At 46.3% G+C, this 22,221-nt stretch overlaps 1 protein-coding gene across 1 annotated transcript in view; it reads right to left on the bottom strand.

The window, feature by feature from the left end:
• Positions 1-2,287: 2,287 nt before the first annotated feature.
• Camkk1 (calcium/calmodulin dependent protein kinase kinase 1) overlaps positions 2,288-22,221 on the bottom strand; it is a 36,924-nt gene continuing 16,990 nt past the window's right edge. Inside the window, exons 11-16 of the mRNA XM_048366285.1 lie at positions 20,408-20,461; positions 19,619-19,692; positions 17,806-17,893; positions 17,476-17,604; positions 16,960-17,063; positions 2,288-4,231 (exon numbers count right to left, since the gene is read on the bottom strand). Coding sequence (XP_048222242.1) covers positions 4,159-4,231; positions 16,960-17,063; positions 17,476-17,604; positions 17,806-17,893; positions 19,619-19,692; positions 20,408-20,461 — 522 coding nt within the window. The 3' untranslated portion in view covers positions 2,288-4,158. The remainder of the gene's footprint in view (positions 4,232-16,959; positions 17,064-17,475; positions 17,605-17,805; positions 17,894-19,618; positions 19,693-20,407; positions 20,462-22,221) is intronic.

Genomic DNA, 22,221 nt, shown 5'->3' with positions numbered 1-22,221 from the left:
GGTGGATAAAGGGATGGACAGATGAACATATTGAAAGAAAAGAAGACCTTTTCCCATGCGAAATTTAGGAACATCTACCACCCCTCTACTAAATTCTAGATTAGAGCTATTCATGTGAATTCTTGCTGTTCACTAAAATGATCTGGCAAACTATAAGGTAATTACTGCAGGATTCCAACCCTATGACTTTCTGCAAGTGGCAAATCCATGTTGACAGATCAGTGGCTGCTGGAAGCAAGAAGGAATGGATAAACACGAGGGGCACAGAGATGTCTCCGGTAGTGAAATGATCCTATATGGTATTATTACAATGACTAGATGTCCTCACACAGTTCTCAGAGCCCACAAAATATAAACACAAAGAACTAATTCTAAGACTCATGATGTAAGTTGTGAAGGTAGATCATCTCATGGATGAATGGAGGTTTTGAGAAACTGGGCCTAGTCTTGGGGGAGATGGGTCAGGGAGGAGTCCACACACCAAGAATGCCTCTGGGGCTGTAGATCCAGCCAGACCTCCTGAGGAAGTGGTTTGGAAATGGTGGGAGCAGGAAGACTACCAAAGCCAGGACAGACAGAAATGTTGGTCAGTACAACCAGTGTGTGGATGTATTGCTGCCTGGAGTATGCCTGGAAGACCCAGAGGACCCAGGCTCTGTCCGTTAGTCATCCAGCTGGACAATATGGATGTGTTTAAGCCCCAGAGGAAAAAGTTGAGTGCAGGCATGTATGTAGGGGGCATAAGGGAGAGGACAGCCAGGGTGGCTTGGAACACTAAATATTTTCAGGACCTGAGTCCAGTTGAAGTGTTATTGAGAGTCCTTGTAGGCCAGGGCACTGCTCCAAAATGAGGTAAAGGACAGAACCCTCTCCTGCCCCTCTTCTCCATTTTCCTCTTGGGTTTCAGGGCCAGCACCACCCCCTGCATTGCTCCCCAGAGGAGCTGCCCAGGGAATAGTTTACTTGTCTGCTTAAGGAAGACTGTGCAAGTCTGCTCACCTGTGTATGGTGGGGTGACCCCGTAACTCGAACGTTTTTAATGTGTCTTCCTGGAACAGCTGGCTGTTCACAGTGGCTCTGATCACCCTTCCTTCCACTTCTGCATACACTGAGATAGGCTGGGGGACCGGAAGTCAGGCAAAGGGCCTGTGGCATCCAGAATGCAAAGATAGTCTCTGAGAAGCACTGGGGTCTCCCACAGAATGCCTCCCAACCTTTTAATTGAACCCCTCTGTCACCAGGCTCAGCTCCCTTGTGTGGTGAGGTCTAGAGAACATGTTTCTATCTTTGACTTTTGTGTGTGCCAACACTGGGACTTAAACTCAAGACTTGGCCACTGTCCTTGAGTTTTTTTCACTCAGGCCTCTACCATTTGAGCCACAGCTCCACTTTCAACTTCTTGCTAGTTATTTGGAGATAAGAATCTCATGAACTTTCCTGTCTAGGCTGCCTTTGAACAAAAATCATGAGATCTCAGCCTCCTGAGTAACTAGAGTTACAGGTGTGAGCCACCAGCGGCCAGCTTCCTACTCTGTTTTCCTACTGATGTGCTCTCTAGAGGGGTCATCCTCAAAGGCAGATGACACCAAGCACATGTACTCCTTTTCAAACCAGGACTTGAGGGTAGTCTGACGTGACAGTCAGAGGTGGGAACTGAGGGAAGGCAGGACCCTGGGGGGTGGGGGATGGTCATCTAAAGGTGAGGAGGGAACCTACAGAGGTGGATGAATAGCTCCTGACTCGGCCAAGCATCCAGAGAGGTTTCAAAAAGGGCCCATGAGACCTTTCAAGGAACCTGAGGTCACCCAGGATGGCAAGCCCTCTCCTCTGCCCTTCTCTCCACAACGCCCCCCCCCCCCCCAGCCCCTCACACTATTGCGGTGGAATGCCTCAAAACCGCCGAGAAGGCCGGGTACCAGTGGCTCACACCTGTAAGTCTAGCCACTCAGGAGGCTGAGATCTGAGGATTCTGGTCTGAAGGCAGCCCGGCAGCAAAGTCCCTGAGACTCTTATCTCCAATTAACCACTAGAAACCCAGAAGTGGTGCTGTGGATCAAAGTGGTAGAGCACTAGCCTTGAGTGAAAGAGCTCAGGCACAGCACCAAGGCCCTGAGTTCAAGCCCCACAATAGAACAAATGGACAAAAAACAAAAACAACCAACCTCTCAGAAGGGTAAGCAGCGTCAGTTGAACAGCCTAGGAGAAGAACACATACACAGAAGCAGAATGTATATACACAAAGCCCCCCCACTTTTGTCTTTAACTCAAAAAGGTTTTTATTGTTTTTAACTCACTTCCTGGGAAGTTAATTTTTAAAACACTCTTATAGAGTTTGTTCAATTGTGCTACATTAAGCAACGATGATGCCAACGCAAACACCCAGCAATGGGTAAGAACCCCCATGGCATGCTGACTCTTCCGGGTACAGTAATGCCAGCAAGCCACCCACCTCCACGCTTTCTTCCAAACACGTCCAATCCCGGATGCTTCCCGAAACCCTGGACCCTCCCACTATGAGCACAGAGATGCTCAAGAAAACTTTGTTGTCAGTAATTGGCTTTTAACTTGCCTCCCATTAACTCTATAACAGTGTTTCTAAAGATAGTATTGTATTGTTATTTTGTATTAAGCCCTGGTCACACTGGCTGGCTTAGTGCAGAGGAGTTGGAGAGAAATGGGAGCCTGTTGATAATGGGCCATCTTCTGCTCCCAGCCTTACATAGACATAGAAATTATGTTACAGATGCAGGTGCCGATGTAGGACATGCGAGTGTGCTGTGTTGTATGCAGCAGATGGATGTACACGCATGTGTGCATGGAGGTATGACATTTTCCCACAGGAGCAAAGAGACATGGCAGGACATGGCTCAGCCCCTTTGCACCTTCTCAGCCTCCCCCACTTCCTAGCAAGCCCTCCCATAAATATGAAACCCACCCAGGCAGTGGAAATCCCTTTTGTGGCCCACATTTTCAGGGGTGAAACCTGAGTCTTGTGGTCATTTTCCCTTTAGAGATCAACCTCTGTGTTTAGTCAGTAAACATCATGCAGGCCAAGCAGCTCAGTGAGAAGACAAAACCTGCTGGAGGGACATGTCCACATGGGTGCCCTCTCTCCCACACCAGGCAGGCTTACTGTCCACAGTCCTAGAGAGGAGGTGGCTGGCAAAGTGATGGGCTGGCCTGACAGAGGACACATTGGGCAGGGTCCCTTGTTTGGCGAGGCTCCCATTGAAATGGTTTATACTTCATCCGAGGAAGGTGACAGGCAGGCTAGTGAAGCATTAGAGGATTCCAGTTAATCCCACATTTGCAAGGCCACAGCTCTGGGAGCCCTCAGTCCATGTCACCCTGATGCCACTTCTGCAGCCTTTGCTCTGGGAGCCTTGTGAGGGAGTACAGTGGGTAGGAAGGGGAGCTGCTCCTGGTTCTGGCCAGGATTCCAAGCTTGATTCCGTCCAGGCCATTTTCTGAATGGTGCTGGATACAAAACACCATCCAGGAAGGGCAAGCCAGACCACCTGGCTGCCAAATGATGGGTATGCTGGAAATCACGCCCAGTGGTGGGAAGCGCCACAGACGCCTTCTCCCTCCAGGCCCCATGTTAAAAACAAAAATAAAAGACAGCAGGAAAAATGGAATCTGAATTTCATCTCCAATTCTGGCCTTCTCCCTGGTGAGGTCCAGGCATACATTATAGAGGTCAGAGCCTTCATAACAGCATTCTGCGTGGAAGGGAGCTCGCGTACCTCTGAGCGCAGGGCAGAGCAGACTCCTCCGTGCCGTATGGAAGCTGAGCCAGACCCACCCAGCCATGGAGGTCTCAGAGTGTAGTTAAGCCAGGACTCCACCTGCCATCTTGGTCTCCTACCTCCTGCTCTGAGCCTGGGTTCCCCACAGGATGGCTTAGGTCAGGGAGAGCCAGGACCAGAAGGAAGGCCCCTTAGGAGCCCTGTCCCCCACATGGCCGATGGCACACATTCCAGTTCTGTCCCTGAACATGCCTGTGCACAGGTCATGCAGCACAACAAGGAAGGGGGCCAGGGAGGGGGCCACGGTCCCCAGCCCCCTGCCTGCAGAGGCAGCTGTTGCATGAGGGCAGTGGGCCTCTGGAGGTGTGGGATGAGCATGCTGCCGGCGGCCCTGGGCACATGCAGGGGCTCAGGATGCAGCCTCGTCTTCCTGGACGCCAGGGAGTTCTGGGCTTTTGCCCCCTTCACCACACCCTTCTTTCCTATTAGGAGAGATTGGGGCAGGGGGATCCCAAGGGTCAGAGCATGTAACAGGGGGTCACTCTCACACATTCACAAATGCATGCTTATCCTACAGTCTTTCAAATCCCCCATGACTTCTCTAAGCTTGGCCGCTATTGGGTCCTCTACACCATGGCAGTCTTTTCTTGCTTCTTTTCTGCGCCCCCCCCCCCCCCGCCGCCCCCTGCCCAACTCAGTTTACAACCCTTCTGTGGCTTCTGGCTCTCCTGAGGTAGACTTCTCAGGAGCCTCTTTTGATCTGACCCAGATGACTCCCTGGTGTCCTTGGAGAATCAGCCAGGTCATTGGTCTCGGTCAGCCCTCAGCAGGTGTGGGGTTGAGAGTCTTTCACTCCCACTTTTTTTCCCTTGCTCAAAGGGCAGAATACCTATCTGTCTTGGAATCTGGTTACATATCTACTAGATTCCTATAGTTGACACTCCTCCCTCCCCGCAAGACATCTCCTTACAGGCTCACCCCTGTAATTCTAGCTACTCAGGAAGCTGAGATCTGAGGATCAACCGTTCAAAGTCAGCCTGAGTGGAAAAGTATGTGAAACTCATATCTCCAAGTAACCACCCAAAAGCCAGAACTGGCACTGTGACTCAGGTGGTAGAGTGCCAGCCTTGAGCAAAAGAACTCAGGGACAGCACCCAAGCCCTGCATTCATGCCTCAGGATCAATAGAACAAAATCAATGAATCAAGACCAGATGCTGAAACTGCAATATGGTAAAAGTCTTTTTTGAAAATTATACTTGGTAAAGGAACACATGAGAATCAGGAAAGAGTCAAACATGTCAACTCAGCAAATCAACAAAATCCTAAAATCAACAGGGCAAAGAAAACCAGTACTCAAACTAGGGGAAAAATTCACAAGAATAAACAAATACTTTTCAATAATAAGCCTAAGTTGGGCACTGGTGGCTCACACCTATAATCCTGATACACAGGAGGCTGAGATCTGAGGATCACAGTTCAAAGCCAGCCTGGGAAGGAAAGTCAATGAGACTCTTATCTCCAATAAACTACAAAAAAGAAAAAAAATCCGACCAAAACAAAACAAAACACAAAAACAGACTTTTAGGGGCTGGGATGTAGCTCAGTGGCAAAGCCCTTGCCTAGCAAGTACAATGTCCTGGGTTCGATCCAGAGTACCAAAACAAAATAAAACAAAAAAAAACAACAACAACACAAAAACAAAAACAAAAATCCAGAAGTGTAGCTATGGCTCAAATAGTAAAGCAATAGCATTGAGTAAAAGCTCAGTGGAAGTTCCCAGACCCTGAATTCAAGCCCAGGAAAGGCACACACACAAATGAACAATACTAAGCCTAAATGTAAATGGCTATAACTCCCCAATAAGAACACAGACTGAATGACTGTACTAAAAAATATGGCCCATTTTTTGGTCCACCAAAACAAATAAAAAAACCTCTCACAGGTAAAGACACAAGAGACTGAAAGTAAAAAGATACAAAGTGATATATTAAGCAAACAAGCAGAAGTCAAAAGTAAGCAGGGCCAGGTACTGGTGGCTGATGCTTATAATCCTAACTACTCAGGAGGCTGAGGTCTTAGCGTTGTGGCTCAAAGAAAGATCAGACAAGAAACTCTGTGAAACTCTTTTGTTGTTGTTTCTGTTGTTGTTGGTCATGGGACTTGAACTGTGGGCCTGGGCACTGTCTCTGAGCTCTTCAGCTCAAGGCTAGTACTCTACCACTTTAACCACAGTGCTACTTCTGGTTTTCTGGTGGCTAATTGGAGATAAGAGACTCATGGACTTGGGACTGGGGATATGGCCTAGTGGCAAGAGTCCTTGCCTCGTATACATGAAGCCCTGGGTTCCATTCCCCAGCACCACATATATAGAAAATGGCCAGAAGTGGCGCTGTGGCTCAAGTGGCAGAGTGCTAGCCTTGAGCAAAAGGAAGCCAGGGACAGTGCTCAGGTCCTGAGTCCAAGGCCCAGGACTGGCAAAAAAAAAAAAAAGTCTCATGGGCTTTCCTGCCCAGGCTGGCTTTGAACCATGATCCTCAGATCTCATCCTCCTGATTAGCTAGGGTTACAGGTGTGAGCCACTGGTGCCCAGCTTCTATGAAACTCTTATCTCTAATTAACTAACACAAAGACAGAAGTGAAGCTGTAGCTCGAGTGTTAGAGACTACCCTTCAGCAAAAAGCTAAGGGACAGTGCCTAGACCCTGAGTTCAAGGCCCAGTACTAGCAACAGAAAGAAAAAAGAAAAAAGTAAGCAAGAGGCTAGGCTCATGCCTTTAATCCTAGCTATTCAGGAGGCTGAGATTTGAGGATCGCAGTTTGAAGCCAGCCTGGGCAGGAAAGTCCAGGAGAAGCCAGCCTGGGCAGGAAAGTCCAGGAGACTCTTATCTCCAATAAACTACTAAGAAAAGCTAGAAGTGGTTCTGTCTCAGTGGTAGAGCACTAGCCTTGAGCACAAACAGGCTCAGGGACAGCGCCCAGGCCCTGAGTTCAAGCCCCAAGACTGGGGAAAAAAAGTATATTCATATCAAAGTGGACTTCAATCTGAGATCAGGAGGGATTAAGATCATTACATTTTTCTGAAGAAGATATATCTATATCTATATCTATGTCTATATCTATATCTATATCTATATCTATATCACTTATGCACCCAGTTTTTTGTTTGTTTGTTTGTTTTTGCCAGTCCTGGAGCTTGGACTCAGGGCCTGAGCACTGTCCCTGGCTTCTTTTTGCTCAAAGCTAGCTACTCTGCCATTTGAGCCACAGCACCACTTCTGGCCTTTTCTATATGTGGTGCTGAGGATTGGAACCCAGGGCTTAATGTATAGGAGGCAAGCACTCTTGCCACTAGGCCATATTCCCAGCCCTGTATGGTACACCCAATTTTATGACACAATCACTACTAGATATAAAGAGACAGAGATCCAGATGAAAAAATAATAGATGCCTTCAACACTCCATTATCACCAATAGATCATCCTGACCAAAAAAATTAACAAACCTCATAGTTAAATGACACTGGACTTAACAGTCTTCTACAGAGTGGCTACAGAATATGCAGTCTTTGCAGGAGCCCACACAATTTTCTCTAAAATAGACAACATTTTAGGCCATAAAATGTTTTTTTTTTTTTTTTTGTTTTTTTGCCAGTCCTGGGCCTTGGACTCAGGGCCTGAGCACTGTCCCTGGCTTCTTCCCGCTCAAGGCTAGCACTCTGCCACTTGAGCCACAGCGCCGCTTCTGGCCGTTTTCTGTATATTTGGTGCTGGGGAATCGAACCTAGGGCCTCGTGTATCCGAGGCAGGCACTCTTGCCACTAGGCCATATCCCCAGCCCCCATAAAATGTTTTGATAGCAAGTGCTGGTGGCTCATAGCTGTAATCCTAGCTACTCAGGAGGTTGAGTTCTGAGGATTCTGGTTCAAAGCCTGCCTAGGCAGCAAAGTCAGCGAGACTTTTTTTTCATCAGTTGTGCGGCTTGCACTCAGGGTCTGGGTGCTGTCCCTGAGCATCTTTGTGCTCAAGGCTAGCATTCTACCACTTTAGCCACAGTGCCACTTCCTTTAATTTTTTTTTTTCGGAGTGGTTAATTGGAGATAAGAGTCTCACAAAGACTCTTCTGCCCAGGCTGGCTTCAAAGCAATCCTCAGGGCTGGGAATATGGCCTAGTGGCAGAGTGCTTGCCTCGTATACATGAAGCCCTAGGTTCGATTCCTCAGCATCATATATATGGAAAAAGCCAGAAGTAGTGCTGTGGCTCAAGTGGTAGAGTGCTAGCCTTGAGCAAAAAGAAGCCAGGGACAGTGCTCAGGCCTTGAGTTCAAGCTCCACGACTGGCAAAAAAAAACAAAACCCAAAAAACAACAAAGTGATCCTCAGATCTCAGCCTCCTGAGTAGCTAGGATTACAGGCGCAAGCCACAGACATCTGGCTCTGTGAGAGTCTTAACTCCAATTAACCACCACCCAGAAGTGGCACTGTGGCTCAAAGTGGTAGTGCTAACCTTGAGCAAAACAGCCCAGGGACCATGTCCAGGCCCTGAGAAGCCCCAAGATGACAAAAAAAAAAGGTCTTAGTGAGTTTAAAAAAAATGAAGTAATTTCTTTGATCTTAACTCATCATAACAGAAGAAATTAGAAATTAAGATAAGAGCAACTAAAAAAACTACACAAACACAAGGAGATTGAACAACAGTAGGTTATTGAAGTCTGTGTGACCTGGATAACATGGCTCACACCTAGAATCTTGGGCTCTCTAGAGATTTTAGAATCTTGACTTAGAGCCAAACTGGGCAGATGAATCTAGCCAGCAAATAGCTGGAAGCAGAGATGTAGCTCGTGTGGCAAAGCGTCAACAATAGGCAAAAGAGTCAAGCAGGAAGAGTCCAGAGGCTCTGAGGCCAAGCCCTATAACTGGAACAACAACAACAAAAACAGTGAGGAAGTTAAGAAAACTTCTAGAGACTGGGAATGTGGCTTAGCGGTAAAGTGCTTGCCTAGCATGTATGAAGCCCTGGGTTGGATTCCTCAGTACCACATAAACAGAAAAGGCCGGAAGTGGCACTATAGCAAGTGGTAGAGAGTGCTAGCCTTGAGGAAAAGAAGCCAGGGACAGTGCTCAGGCCCTGAGTCCCAAGCAAGCCCCATGACTGGCAAAAAGGAAGGAAGGAAGGAAGGGAGGAAGAAGGAAGGAAGGAAGGAAGGAAGGAAGGAAGGAAGGAAGGAAGGAAGGAAGGAGCAAATGAACTAGAATCAAATGAAAATGAAAACAACTTGTCAGAACATTTGGGACATAATAATACCAAGATAAAAGTTTATAGCTATGAGTACCTACATGAAAAAAATTAAAGTGATCTGGAAGAGCATGTGGCTCCCATCTGAAATGCCAGCCTGCTCAGAGAGCAGAGAACTTGGTTTGAGGCCAGCTCAGACAAAAATAAGGAGATCCTATCTCACTCATCAAGCCAGATAGGGTGACACTTGCCTGTGATCCCAGCTACTCTGAGGATTTCAGTACCAGGTTAGCTTGGACAAAAAATGGAGACCCTCACCCAAAAACTAAATAGAAAGAGCTGGAGGCAGGGCTTAAGTAGTAGAGTACCTGCCTAGCAAGCATGCATGAGCAGCTGAGTTCAATAACCTTGGTGCTGAAGAAAAAGAAAGATCTTAAAAAAAACACGAGAACAAGACAACCCAAAATTATAGACAGAATAAAGATCAGAGCATAAATTACTGAAATGGAACTAAAGGAACAATATACAAAGATCAAAGAAACAAAGAACAGATGAACAAGATTGACAAACAAGAGAACCCAAAGAAAGACAGACTCAAATGAATAAAATCAGAAATGAAAATGGGAATTTACAATAAATTCAGAAAATCACTAGGGAATATTATAAAAACATATTCCAATAACCGGAAAATCCAGAAGAAATGGATAAATTTGTACTAATATGGCCTACCAAAATTGGATAAAGGGAATACAAACAACTTTTAATTAATCTATAATGAATAATGAGATTGAAGCAGTATAATCTCCCAACAAAGAAAAGCCCAGATGGTTTCAGTGTTGAATTCAATCAAACCATTAAAAAACTAATACCAATGGTCCTCAAGCTCTTCTATAAAATGAAAGGGAAGGAATGTTACCAAACTCATTCTGTGAGGCTAGTATTACTCTGATGCCAAACTGATATGCGTGCGCGCGCGCGCGCGCACACACACACACACACAGATTTTTCTTTAATGAACATAGGTGCAAAAAATTCTCAATAAGGGGCTGGGGATATAGCCTAGTGGCAAGAGTGCCTGCCTCGGATACACGAGGCCCTAGGTTCGATTCCCCAGCACCACATATACAGAAAACGGCCAGAAGCGGCGCTGTGGCTCAAGTGGCAGAGTGCTAGCCTTGAGCGGGAAGAAGCCAGGGACAGTGCTCAGGCCCTGAGTCCAAGGCCCAGGACTGGCCAAAAAAAAAAAAAAATTCTCAATAAAATTCTTGAAAACCAAATTCAGTGGGGTCAGGTGTTAGTAGCTCATGCCCATCACCCTAACTCCTCAGCAGGCTAATATCTGAGAATTGCAGTTAAAACCATCCCAGGCAAAAAAAATCAATGACACTTCCCTTGGGAGGGGTGGGTGGGGGGAGTGTTGTCGTGGGCCTTGAACTGGGGCCTGGGCCCTGCCTGAGCTCTTTTTGCTCAAGGCAAGTGCTCTAGCCCTATGAACCACAGTGGCACTTCTGGTTTTCTGGTGCTTAACTGGAGATAAGAATCTTATAGACTTCCTTGCCTAGGCTGGCTTTGAAACACAATCCTCAGATCTCAGCCTCCTGGTGTGAGCCACCAGTGCCTGGCCATGAGGCTTTTATCTCCAATTAACCAGCAAAAAGCTGAAAGTGGAGGAGTGGCTCAAGTGATAGCGTGCCATTCTTGAGTAAAAAAAGGCTAAAAAAGAGCTCAAAGGCCTGTGTTCAAGCTCCAGTACCATTACAAAACAAAAATAAAAGCCACACAGGCACATAGACATGTACATACACACATACACCTGCACACATACACTTGCACACACACACACACACACACATACACACACTACAGGTATTACATATCATAATCAAGTTGGTTTCATTCCAAGCATGCAAGAATATTTTAACATATGTGACTCAACAAACATCATATGGCACATACATAAAATTAAGGACAAAAATTATGATTATCAATAAATGAAGAAAAAGCCTTTGACAAACTCATTTCTTCATAATAAAAGCTTTGAAGAAACAGAAGGAACATACTTCAACATAATAAAGGTTATAGAAGACAAACCTATAGCCAACATTGCATTAAAGTGGGAAAAATTGAAATCTCTAAAATCAGGAGCAAGACAAGGGTGTCAGATCGCTCCACTCTTTTCCATATAGTGCCTGAACACTTTGCCAAAGCAATAAGGCAAGAGAAAGAAATAAGACAGTAGAGCACTGGTGACTCATGCCTGTAATCCTAGGTACTCAGGAGGCTGAGATCTGAGGATTGTGGTTTGAAGCCAGCCAGAGTAGGAAAGAAAAAGAAATCAGGAAAATAATACCATTCACAATAGCTTAAAAAAAAAAACACTTAGGAAAAACCAAAGGTGATAGAAACCTGCTTCAGTAAAAACCATGTAACACTGAAGAAGAAGACACTAAAGATAAAATCTCCCATATTAAAAATCAGCAGCAGGGGCTGGGAATGAGGCCTAGTGATAGAGTGCTTGCCTAACATACATGAAACCCTGGGTTTGATTCCTCAGCACCACATATGTAGAAAAAGTCAGAAGTTGGCTAGGGTGTAGCTCAGTGGGAAAGCACTTGTCTAGCAAGTGCAACAACATCCTGGGTTCAATACCCAGTACCAAAACAGAAAGAAAAAGCCAGAAGTGGTACTGTGGCTCAAGTGGTAGAGTGCTAGCCTTGAGCAAAAAGAAGCCAGGGACAGTGCTCAGGCCCTGAGTCCAAGCCCAGGACTGGCAAAAAAAAAAAAAAAAAAGAAAAGAAAAGAAAAGAAAGAAAAGTGAAACTGAAAAAAAAGCCTGGCTTAGATCTGAGGACTGTGGTTCAAAGCCAGCCCAGGCCTGAGACTTTTATCTCCAGTGGAGTGGTGGCTCAAAGTAGTAGAGTGCTAGCCTTGAGGAAAAAGGCTCAGAGACAGCACCCAAGGCTTTGAGTTCAAGCCCAATGGCTGAAAAAGAAGAAAAAAAAAGGAATTGAAAAACATGTATGAAAAGAAAAATGAGCCAAAACACTGACAACTGGTGAATCTGGGCAAAGTTCCATGGGATATCTTCATAGTATTCTTATAACTTTTCTGTAAATTTGAAATTATATCAAGATAAAATGTTGCTGTTGTTTTATTATGCAGTGCTAGGGATCAAATCCGGAGTTTCACATATGCCAGGCAATTGTTCTACCTAATCAAGTTAGCCCTATTCGCAGACGACATGATCTTATATCTGAAGGACCCAAAAAACTCAGTACCCAAACTCCTACACCTAATAAACCAATTTGGCAAAGTAGCAGGATACAAAATCAATCCACAAAAGTTAGCAGCTTTTCTGTACACCAGCAATAGACAAACAGAAAAGGAAATTATGGAAACAATTCCATTTATAGTAGCCAAAAAAAGAATAAAGTACCTAGGGATCAACTTAACCAAGGACATGACGGACCTATTCAATGAAAACTACAAAAATCTAATAAGGGAAATCAAAGAAGACACAAGGAGATGGAAAGACCTCCCATGCTCATGGGTAGGCAGAATCAATATAGTGAAAATGGCCATATTGCCCAAATTGTTATACAAATTCAATGCAATACCTATCAAAATCCCAGCCACATTCTTCACTGAAATAGAGAAACCAATCCATAAATTCATATGGAACAGCAAAAAACCTAGAATAGCCAAAGCAATTCTAGGCAAAAAAAGCAGTGCAGGAGGTATCACAATACCAGACTTCAAGCTCTACTACAAGGCCATCATAACAAAAACAGCATGGTATTGGTATAAAAACAGATCAGAAGACCAATGGATTAGAATTGAAGACCCAGAAATAAAACCGCACTCTTACAGCCAACTGATATTCTACAAAGGAGCTAAAGACATACCATGGAATAAACATAGCCTCTTCAACTACTGGTGCTGGGAGAACTGGGCAGCCATATGCAGAAAACTCAAAGTAGACCCAAGCCTATCACCATGCACCAAGATCAATTCAAAACGGATCAAGGACCTCAATATCAGACCTGAATCCTTGAAACTACTGAAGGACAGAATAGGAAAGACGCTAGAACTTATAGGCACAGGAAGGAACTTCCTGAATAGAGTCCCAGGGGCACAACAAATAGGGGAAAGACTCGACAAATGGGACTACTACAAATTAAAAAGTTTCTGTACAGCTAAGGTCACAGCCACCAAAAAGACAGCCAACGATATGGGAAAGGATATTTACAAGCACAGCAACAGACAAAGGCCTGATATCTGTCATCTACAGAGAACTCAAAAAACTAAGCCCCTCCAAGCCCAATAAACCTATTAGGAAATGGGCAAAAGAGCTAAAGAGAGACTTCACAAGAGAAGATATAAAAATGGCAAAGAAACACATGAGGAAATGCTCAACATCCCTGCTAGTAAAGGAAATGCAAATAAAAACAACCCTGAGATACCACCTCACCCCAGTTAGAATGGCCTATACTCTGAACTCAGGAAACAACAAATGCTGGAGGGGCTGTGGGGAAAGAGGAACCCTTCTCCATTGTTGGTGGGAGTGCAAATTAGTACAACCACTTTGGAGAACAGTATGGAGGTTTCTCAAAAAGCTCAATATAGGGCTGGGGATATAGCCTAGTGGCAAGAGTGCCTGCCTCGGATACACGAGGCCCTAGGTTCGATTCCCCAGCACCACATATACAGAAAATGGCCAGAAGTGGCGCTGTGGCTCAAGTGGCAGAGTGCTAGCCTTGAGCGGGAAGAAGCCAGGGACAGTGCTCAGGCCCTGAGTCCAAGGCCCAGGACTGGCCAAAAAAAAAAAAAAAAAAAAAAAAAGCTCAATATAGACCTACCCTATGACCCAGCCATACCACTCCTAGGCATCTACCCTAAACAGCAAAACCCAAGATATCAAAAAGACATTTGTACTTCCATGTTTATCGCGGCACAATTCACAATAGCCAAAATATGGAAACAACCCAGATGCCCCTCCACAGACGAATGGATCCAAAAAATATGGTACTTATACACAATGGAATACTACATAGCGATTAGGAATGGTGAAATATTGTTGTTCGCAGGGAAATGGTCAGAACACGAACAAATAATGTTGAGTGAGACAAGCCTAGAACACAGAAAACAAAGGGGCATGATCTCCCTGATATATGACTGTTAACAAAGGGAGACGGAGAGATAGTAGAGACCATGTCTGTGAATACTGTATATGTTCTTGATACATTGTATATTGTATATATGTCTACCTGACCTAGACAAGGGATAGAAAAACAGGTTGTAAGATATCACAAGAAATGTACACACTGCCCTACTAAGTAACTGTACCCTTTTTGCACAACAACTTGTAAAAAAATTTATGTTCAATTAATAAACAAATAAAAAAAAAGAAAAGAAACTGTACAACTTGTGGGGGGATAGGAGGGGAAACTGGGAGAGAGTTAGGGAAGGAGTGATGTCCAAAAAGAAATGTACTCTAGCTGACTTATGTATCTGTAACCCCTCTATACATCACCTTTATAATAACAATAAAGGGAGCTGGGAATGTGGCTCAGTGGTAGAGTGCTTGCCTGGCATGCATGAAGCCCTGAGTTCAATTCCTCATAAACAGAAAAAGCTGTAAGTGGGCGCTGTGGCTCAAGAGGTAGAGTGCTATCCTTGAGCAAAATGAAGACGGGACAGTGCTCAGGCCCTGAGTTCAAGTCCCAGGACTGATAAATAAAATATAATAGCAATAAATAGAAAAACTAGCATGGTGCTGGCATAGAAACATAAACAAAGGTCAATGGAATATCGACTAGAAGCCCACATAGCTACAGTCATCTAATCTTTAGACAAAAGTACCAAAAATATATGTTGGAAAAAGATATCCTTTTCAACGAATGATGTTGGGGAAACTGGATATCTACACATAAAAGACAAAACTAGATTTTTCACTCAATGTGCAAAGTCAACTCACAGTAGATCAAAGAAACTAATATAGGAAAAATACTTGAAGGCATAAGCAATGACTTTCTGAATAGGACTTCAATAGCTCAGGAAATAAGAACAGAAATTGATAAATGAAATTGCACCAAAATAAAAAGCTTCTGTAAAACAAAAAGAGAAATTACCAGAATAAGACATTCCATAGAAAGGGAGAAAATCTTGGTCAGCTATTCATCTAACAAGGGATTAATATCCAGAATTACAAAGTACTCAAACAATAAATATTGAACAACTCAATGAATAAGTGGGCAAAAAAATTGGACAGAGGTAAGGAGGAGGAAGGGCAAGGTGATGGGGGAGATAAATATGCTTAAATACATTGTGTGTATATGTGAAAAGAGTGCAGTAAAATTCATTAAAGTTGAAAAAAACACAGGGAGGTGCAAGGGGGATTTGTGAGAGTAACAGTGATCACGATCAAGTGTATTGAAGACTCTTATGGAAACGTCACAATGAAACCCAAAGGTACAATTAATATAGGCTGTTAGAATAATAAAAGAGTTAAAAATGCAACTGTACAATTTTATGGCTGGAAGGGACTTAGTCAATGATCAGTTACCAGGATACAAACTAGGTGCAACTGTTCTTAACCTGTGGCTGGCTTGTCCTACCATTAGGGGGCGCTGGGCCACAGGCACCCATGGATTGATCAGACAGCATAGCCCTGACTGCTTGTTGTCCTGTTGTGATTATTAATAGTGTCCTCTTTTATTCTCAGAACCGGCCCCTTTGTCAAATTTTATAGGTTCCCCCCACACCAAGGGCAATTGTAGCATCAAGGCCCTGAGACCTAATGAGCTCAGAAGATAATGTGCCTGATCCCCAAACCCCCTTTCTGAAGAAACGGAAAACTAGAGCTCTCATCAGGCCTTTCCTAGGTTCCACTGCTTGTTATTATGAGGACATGGATACAAGGGAAAGAACCGTTTTCTGAGAGGCGGGACTGATGCCTGTAGACACTTTTCTGGGGAACATGTGCTCATCACAAAGCAGGCTTGGAATCGGCTTCAGCTAACCTTCGCCTGCTACTGCCCTTCAAAGGCCAGAGGAAGTACGTACCACTAGAGACCACGCTGTGGCTCAGGCAGCAGGGATCACTCTGCAGATCTGTGCACAACAGCCTTGTTAGCATCCTAAGCTGGCTTTTATCATAGTGGAAAGTCTGAGAATGAGGCTCAGGTTTGATGATTACTTTGTGGATCATAGGGAAGCCCTCAGTGAACAGCAGGTCCTCTCCTGTAGCTCAGCTAGCCAGCGGGTCCATGTGGACGTGCAGGAACAGCATTTGCAAAGGTAACACAGGCCGCTCTTTTTTTTTTCTTTTTTTTTTGCCAGTCCTGGGCCTTCAACTTGGGGCCTGAGCACTGTCCCTGGCTTCTTTTTGCTCAAGGCTAGCACTCTACCACTTGAGCCACAGCGCCACTTCTGGCCGTTTTCCATATATGTGGTGCTGGGGAATCGAAGCCAGGGCTTCACGTATAAGAGGCAAGCACTCTTGCCACTAGGCCATATTCCCAGCCCACACAGGCCACGCTTGATACAGCCAACACCCATCCCAGGGCCTGCTTTCCATGGATGAGCCAGCCTTCTACAAGGCATGGACATAGCCTTTCTGCAACCTCTGCCAGGCTGCCATGGACTGGGGGAGTCACAGTCCTGGAGCCAGATGGCTAAATGGGATCCCACGGTAGAGTGTGACAGCATCAAGTGTCCATGAGAAAGAAGGTCTGTCTTCCTGTGCCACAGAGGGCAGGGTGAGCTCCTCCTCCCCGATAGTGTGTGCAGGAGGGATACTAGGCCTGGACTGGGGCAGGGTAGCCCAGGAAGCTCCCTTCTAGCTCCATCTTGTCTTGAGGGCAGAGGTGCCATTGGGGCCCTATTCTGAGACTTCTCCTGGCTCTAGGGACAGCCCCATGAGAGCAGCCCATCTCATCCCAGGAAGCAGCCCACAGACCAGGCCCATGGTACATACGTCACTAAGTTCCCCGGAGCAGACATGGAACGCTCTTCCCTGCGCGCCTGGGGCTCAAATGGATTCCCAAAGGAACGCTTTCTCAGCATAGACTTGACCAGGATCTGGGGAAGACATGACAGCATGAGGAACAAAGGCCCTGGACACCTGAGCACACTGGTGGCTCTGGCTCCTGAGAGGGTGGATGGAGTGTCTGGAGCCACTTCTTAGAAGGCCTCAGAACCTTTTACAACCTGAGTACCCATGTGGTGACCAGGGAAAAGCAATTTAGCCTCCACAGCTTCCTGGCCTTGGCAAGGCTTGTAAGTTCTAAGTCATCCACTCCCCTCAGCAAGCCTCCAGTATGCAGGCCACAAGGCTCAGACTCCATAACACACCCTCTTTCCACAGGCCTTTGGCAAGCAGGGGTCACCAGGGCTGCAATGCAGGTGCCCTCCATACCCCCGACAAGTCCAAGCACAGAGCAAGTTCAAGGAGTACACATGCCCACCTCCGATCCTCGCAGAAGGATCTTACCACTGTGGTCCAGCTAGGGATGAGCTTGACTGAGTTCTTTACTTCCTCCTCAGTCACCTCCACCACGCTGCAGTGCTCTTCCTCTGAGGGAAGGGGCTCCTCCCCATGCTTGGTTACCCAGGGGTGCAACTGTGGAGGCCCGAAGAAAAGAAAGGCTAGGGCTGTAATCGGCAAGGATCTAAGACATTTTACCAGCAATGACCTTGAGCAAGTCCAAAGCTCACAGACCCCAAACCCAAGACACTTCATGTCTCAGTGCAGTATCTCAGGAAGGGGAGACAGGCCTGTTTTGTGTGTCCCAGCTCAACCCAAGGTCTCCTGTCCTCTGACCTTGATATCAGACACTCCAATTCTTGTTTCAGGATTCTTGTCCAGCATCTTCAGGATCAAGTCCTTGAGCTCCTCACTGACCTCAGGTCTAGATAGGGAATGAATAAAGACACAGGTACACTGATGAAAACCCCTCCTCCCCACCCTGGGGTCTGATACTCAGACTGCACTCCTCTCCAGATGGACAAGCAAGAAGCCCCCAAGATATCAGGCAAGAAGTAAGGAGTTCCAGAACCAGTACATTGAAAGTAGAGCCATCCCCTTATGGGGCAGAGGTCACAAACAACTTGTTCTAAGGGAGTGGACAATCCCGGCGTGGCAAAGATGATGAGGATGATGTGAGAAGATGGGGGCCTTCACTTTTACCCTTCCCTTCACCTGCACATAGCCAGAAAAGTTCTTCTGTCTAACCCAGGGGCACTTAGGCCCAAGGAGGCTAGTAGGTTGCTAGCCACTGCCACTCAGGAGAGCATGGGCAAGGACAGAAGACTCAGAAGCAGGGAACAGCACTGCCAGCCTAGGCAGCCAGTACCACCTTGCCTAAACACAGCTGTTTTGCTACCGTTCCTGGAGCACCCACCTGTCCAAAACTGGGGAGGAATATGCACTTTGAGGGCTTCTCTCTGCTATCTTAGATGCCAAGTCTCTGAGTACTCCTAGTCCCTAAAAACTCCTAGCATCTGAAAACTCCTAGGTTCCAGGAGGGGACTCCCAAACAAGAGACACAGTGAGAAGACAGACTAGGAACCAGGAAACTAAAGTATGGTAGGAGCTGGTCTGAATCCAGCTGGGTAGTGTCAGAACCACAAAACCTAAATGTTCTTTTTTTTTTTTTTTTTTTTGCCAGTCCTGGCCTTGGACTCAGGGCCTGAGCACTATCCCTGGCTTCTTCCCACTCCAGGCTAACACTCTGCCACCTGAGCCACAGCGCCCCTTCTGGCCGTTTTCCATATATGTGGTGCTGGGGAATGGAACCGAGAGCTTCATGTGTAGGAGGCAAGCACTCTTGCCACTAGGCCATATTCCCAGCCCCTAAATGCTCTTGAATGCTGTGGCCTTGGGCCAGATCCATTGTGCTTTAGCAAAGCCCACCAGGCCTGGGTTGGATGGATAGGAGAGGACCATAGAAGCGGTGGCTGGAGAAGTATGGGGACGGGGCTGAGGCCTGAACTAGGCAGGGGCACAAACAACAGGGCTTGAAGGTAGGTAAGAGGTAGACTTGACAGGGCTTGGGGACCAGAGAGGAAGTGAGTGGAAAAGGGCAAGAATCCGAGGACAGATTCAATTTCAGGTGTTGTCCCACCCTGGCCACTCCAGCTGATGGTAGAAGGTTCTAAAAATAAGAAGTGAGAGGAGTGGGGCAGAGAAGGGACTTCAAATCTAACCCCAGCTCCCAAACCCAGCTCTCCTCCAGGGCGTCTGCTGTCCACCTGCAAAATGGACAGCACTCCAGTATGTTGAAAACCCTCATCCTATGTGAGGAAAGTGGAAGTTCCCCTTGGGGTCACAATCTGTGTGGAGTTAGTATTGCTGACCCAGGCTGGCCTCCAGTGAAGCTGTGGTATTAATGTGTGACCTGAGGCCAATCCCAACCAACTCCAGGCTCAGTAGTCTCAGCTAACCAATGAGATACAACCCTCCACTCAAGAGTTCTGCTTTCCACCTGCCCAGGGGCCCTCCTAGGGATCAGCATCCCCACCTGCAACTCTGCAGGCTGGGGTGTGGTCCTCATAGGGCAAAAGCTCTGCTAAAAATCAGATACTCCTCCCCAGGAGTGGGCAGAGCCCCCTGGTTCCCTGGGTGGGCAACTCACTCCTCTGGGAAAACCACAGGCTCATTCTTGATCTTCTTGTGTAGGGCCAGGATGTACTCATCGATGAATGGGCACTGCGGAAAGAAAAGGCAGATAGGATTGTAGGTGCAGGGCCGTGACCGGTGCTTGGGAGGGGGTGGGGTGCTGGGGACAGCAGGCAGCTGTCAGGGTCCCTAGCTACTCTTCCATCTACTCAGAGGGGCTTCATCTAAACTTGTTCACAAAGCCAAGGCTCAACAAATAAGCCCCAACATGTGATGAGGAAACTGTGATCACACACTGCTGGCGGTGCAGTTGCCTGAGCAAGGCCTTCACACCCAGGGCCTGGCATTTGGAATGTGTCCTCCACGATCCCCTGCTGTCCCCCAGAGAGGTCACTACCGCTGAGCCAAATATTGGCAGAGATCTTGGTCAAGCCAGAGATTGATATCCCCAAGGCTTAGTCTGACCCAGAGCAGGTATAAAAGAAACTCTGTTGCATGAATGTACGGATAAATGGGCAGCATCAAGGCAAGGGGGGCAGGGCCTCTCTGGCTGGACAGGAAGCAACATCACCACTGACTGCTCCCCTCCGATGCCTGTGGTGCTGGAACCCCACAGTGCTCCCTCCCATCCCCAGGGAGACAAGAGAAAATCAGAAGAAGAAAAACACTCCTCTTCCTCAGTCCTGGGCCCCAGGTGGACTTAGGGAAGGGCCTGCATCTGTCATGCATACCTGGCTTGCTGGGCCCAGCCTTGGGACAGGGCCTCTAGGCCCAGGTGCTGCCTCTCCAAAGCTCCAGTACTCACCTTCCCATAAACAAAGCAGTACAGAGTAACTCCAGCTGCCCACACATCCAAGGCCTAGAAGAAAAGAAAAGCAAGCTCATGTCAGTCCCAATGAGTACTGCCTTCCCCAGTACAGAAAGCTCAGTGGGCCCAGAGACCCTCCTTCCATCTTGTGTTTACTCAACAATGCTCCCAGGGCCTGGCTCCATACTGGGTCCTCTATTGAGTACTGGGGATTCAGGCATGACCACAAGAGAGCTGCTGTCCCCAGGAGTTCGAAGCCTCCTTGGGGAAAACAGATGGGTTTCCTAAGTCAACGGATTGAAAGCCTCTTTGAAAGCCAGTCACATTTGCTGCTTCTATGACATAGAAATACCTCAGAAATTATTGTGTTTATTGAACTTATACTCAATAAACCAGCTTTAGCTTCCAGGCATCATCCTTTCTCCTACTAATCCACTAGAGAAGCCATCCCAACCCCATGTCCTGCTTCCTGACACAAAAAAGCATCCCCTATCCATTGTGAGGCCCTTCCTGCCCCACTGGGATTTGAACGCAGGGCCTGGTGCTCTTTTTACATGGGGACTTTTCTGCCCACACTGGCTTTGAACCATGATCCTCAGATCTCAACCTCCTGAGTAGCTAGGATTATAGGTGGGAGCCACTGGTGCCCCCACTATATAATAGTCTTATGAGTGATAAATTTCTCAATTTTGACAATTGTACTAAATTATATAAGACAATGCTCTTATTCTTAGGAAACATCTACTGTAGTATGTAGTCTTAACAGACATAGTCTTCAACTTAAGTTTCAACTGACTCAGAAAAATGAAACTGAAAGGAGCTGGGAATATGACCTAATGGTAGAGTGCTTACCTCTCATACATGAAGCCTTGGGTTCGAGTCCTGAGCACCACATAAACAGAAAAGGCTGGAAGAGGGCTGGGGATATGGCCTAGTGGCAAGAGCGCTTGCCTCGTATACTTGAAGCCCTGGGTTCGATTCCCCAGCACCACATATACAGAAAATGGCCAGAAGTGGTGCTGTGACTCAAGTGGCAGAGTGCTAGCCTTGAGCAAAAAGAAGCCAGGGAGAGTGCTCAGGCCCTGAGTCCAAGGCCCAGGACTGGCAAAAAAAAAGCAAAAAACAAACAAACAAAAAAAAAGAAAAAGAAAAAGAAAAGGCTGGAAGTGGCACTGTGGCTCAAGTGGTAGAGTGCTAGCCTTGAGCAAAAAGAAGCCAGGGACAGTGCTCAGGCCCTGAGTCCAAGCCCAGGACTGGCAAAAAAAAAGAAAAAAAAAAGAAAGAAAGAAAAGTGAAACTGAAAAAAAAGCCTGGCTTAGATCTGAGGACTGTGGTTCAAAGCCAGCCCAGGCCTGAGACTTTTATCTCCAGTTGATCACCAGAAAACCAGAAGTGGAGTGGTGGCTCAAAGTGGTAGAGTGCTAGCCTTGAGGAAAAAGGCTCAGAGACAGCACCCAAGGCTTTGAGTTCAAGCCCAATGGCTGAAAAAGAAGAAAAAAAAAAGGAATTGAAAAACATGTATGAAAAGAAAAATGAGCCAAAACACTGACAACTGGTGAATCTGGGCAAAGTTCCATGGGATATCTTCATAGTATTCTTATAACTTTTCTGTAAATTTGAAATTATATCAAGATAAAATGTTGCTGTTGTTTTATTATGCAGTGCTAGGGATCAAATCCGGAGTTTCACATATGCCAGGCAATTGTTCTACCTGAGCTACATTCTAGCCCCAAATAAAAAGTTTTAAAAATAATCTTCAGCTGGGCACTGTTGGATAATGTCTATAATCCTAGCAACTCTCAAGTAGTTAG

Source organism: Perognathus longimembris, chromosome 17 (assembly GCF_023159225.1).
Source record: "Perognathus longimembris pacificus isolate PPM17 chromosome 17, ASM2315922v1, whole genome shotgun sequence".
Taxonomy (NCBI): Eukaryota; Metazoa; Chordata; class Mammalia; order Rodentia; family Heteromyidae; genus Perognathus; species Perognathus longimembris.
This window is presented reverse-complemented; position numbering and strand designations above follow the sequence as displayed.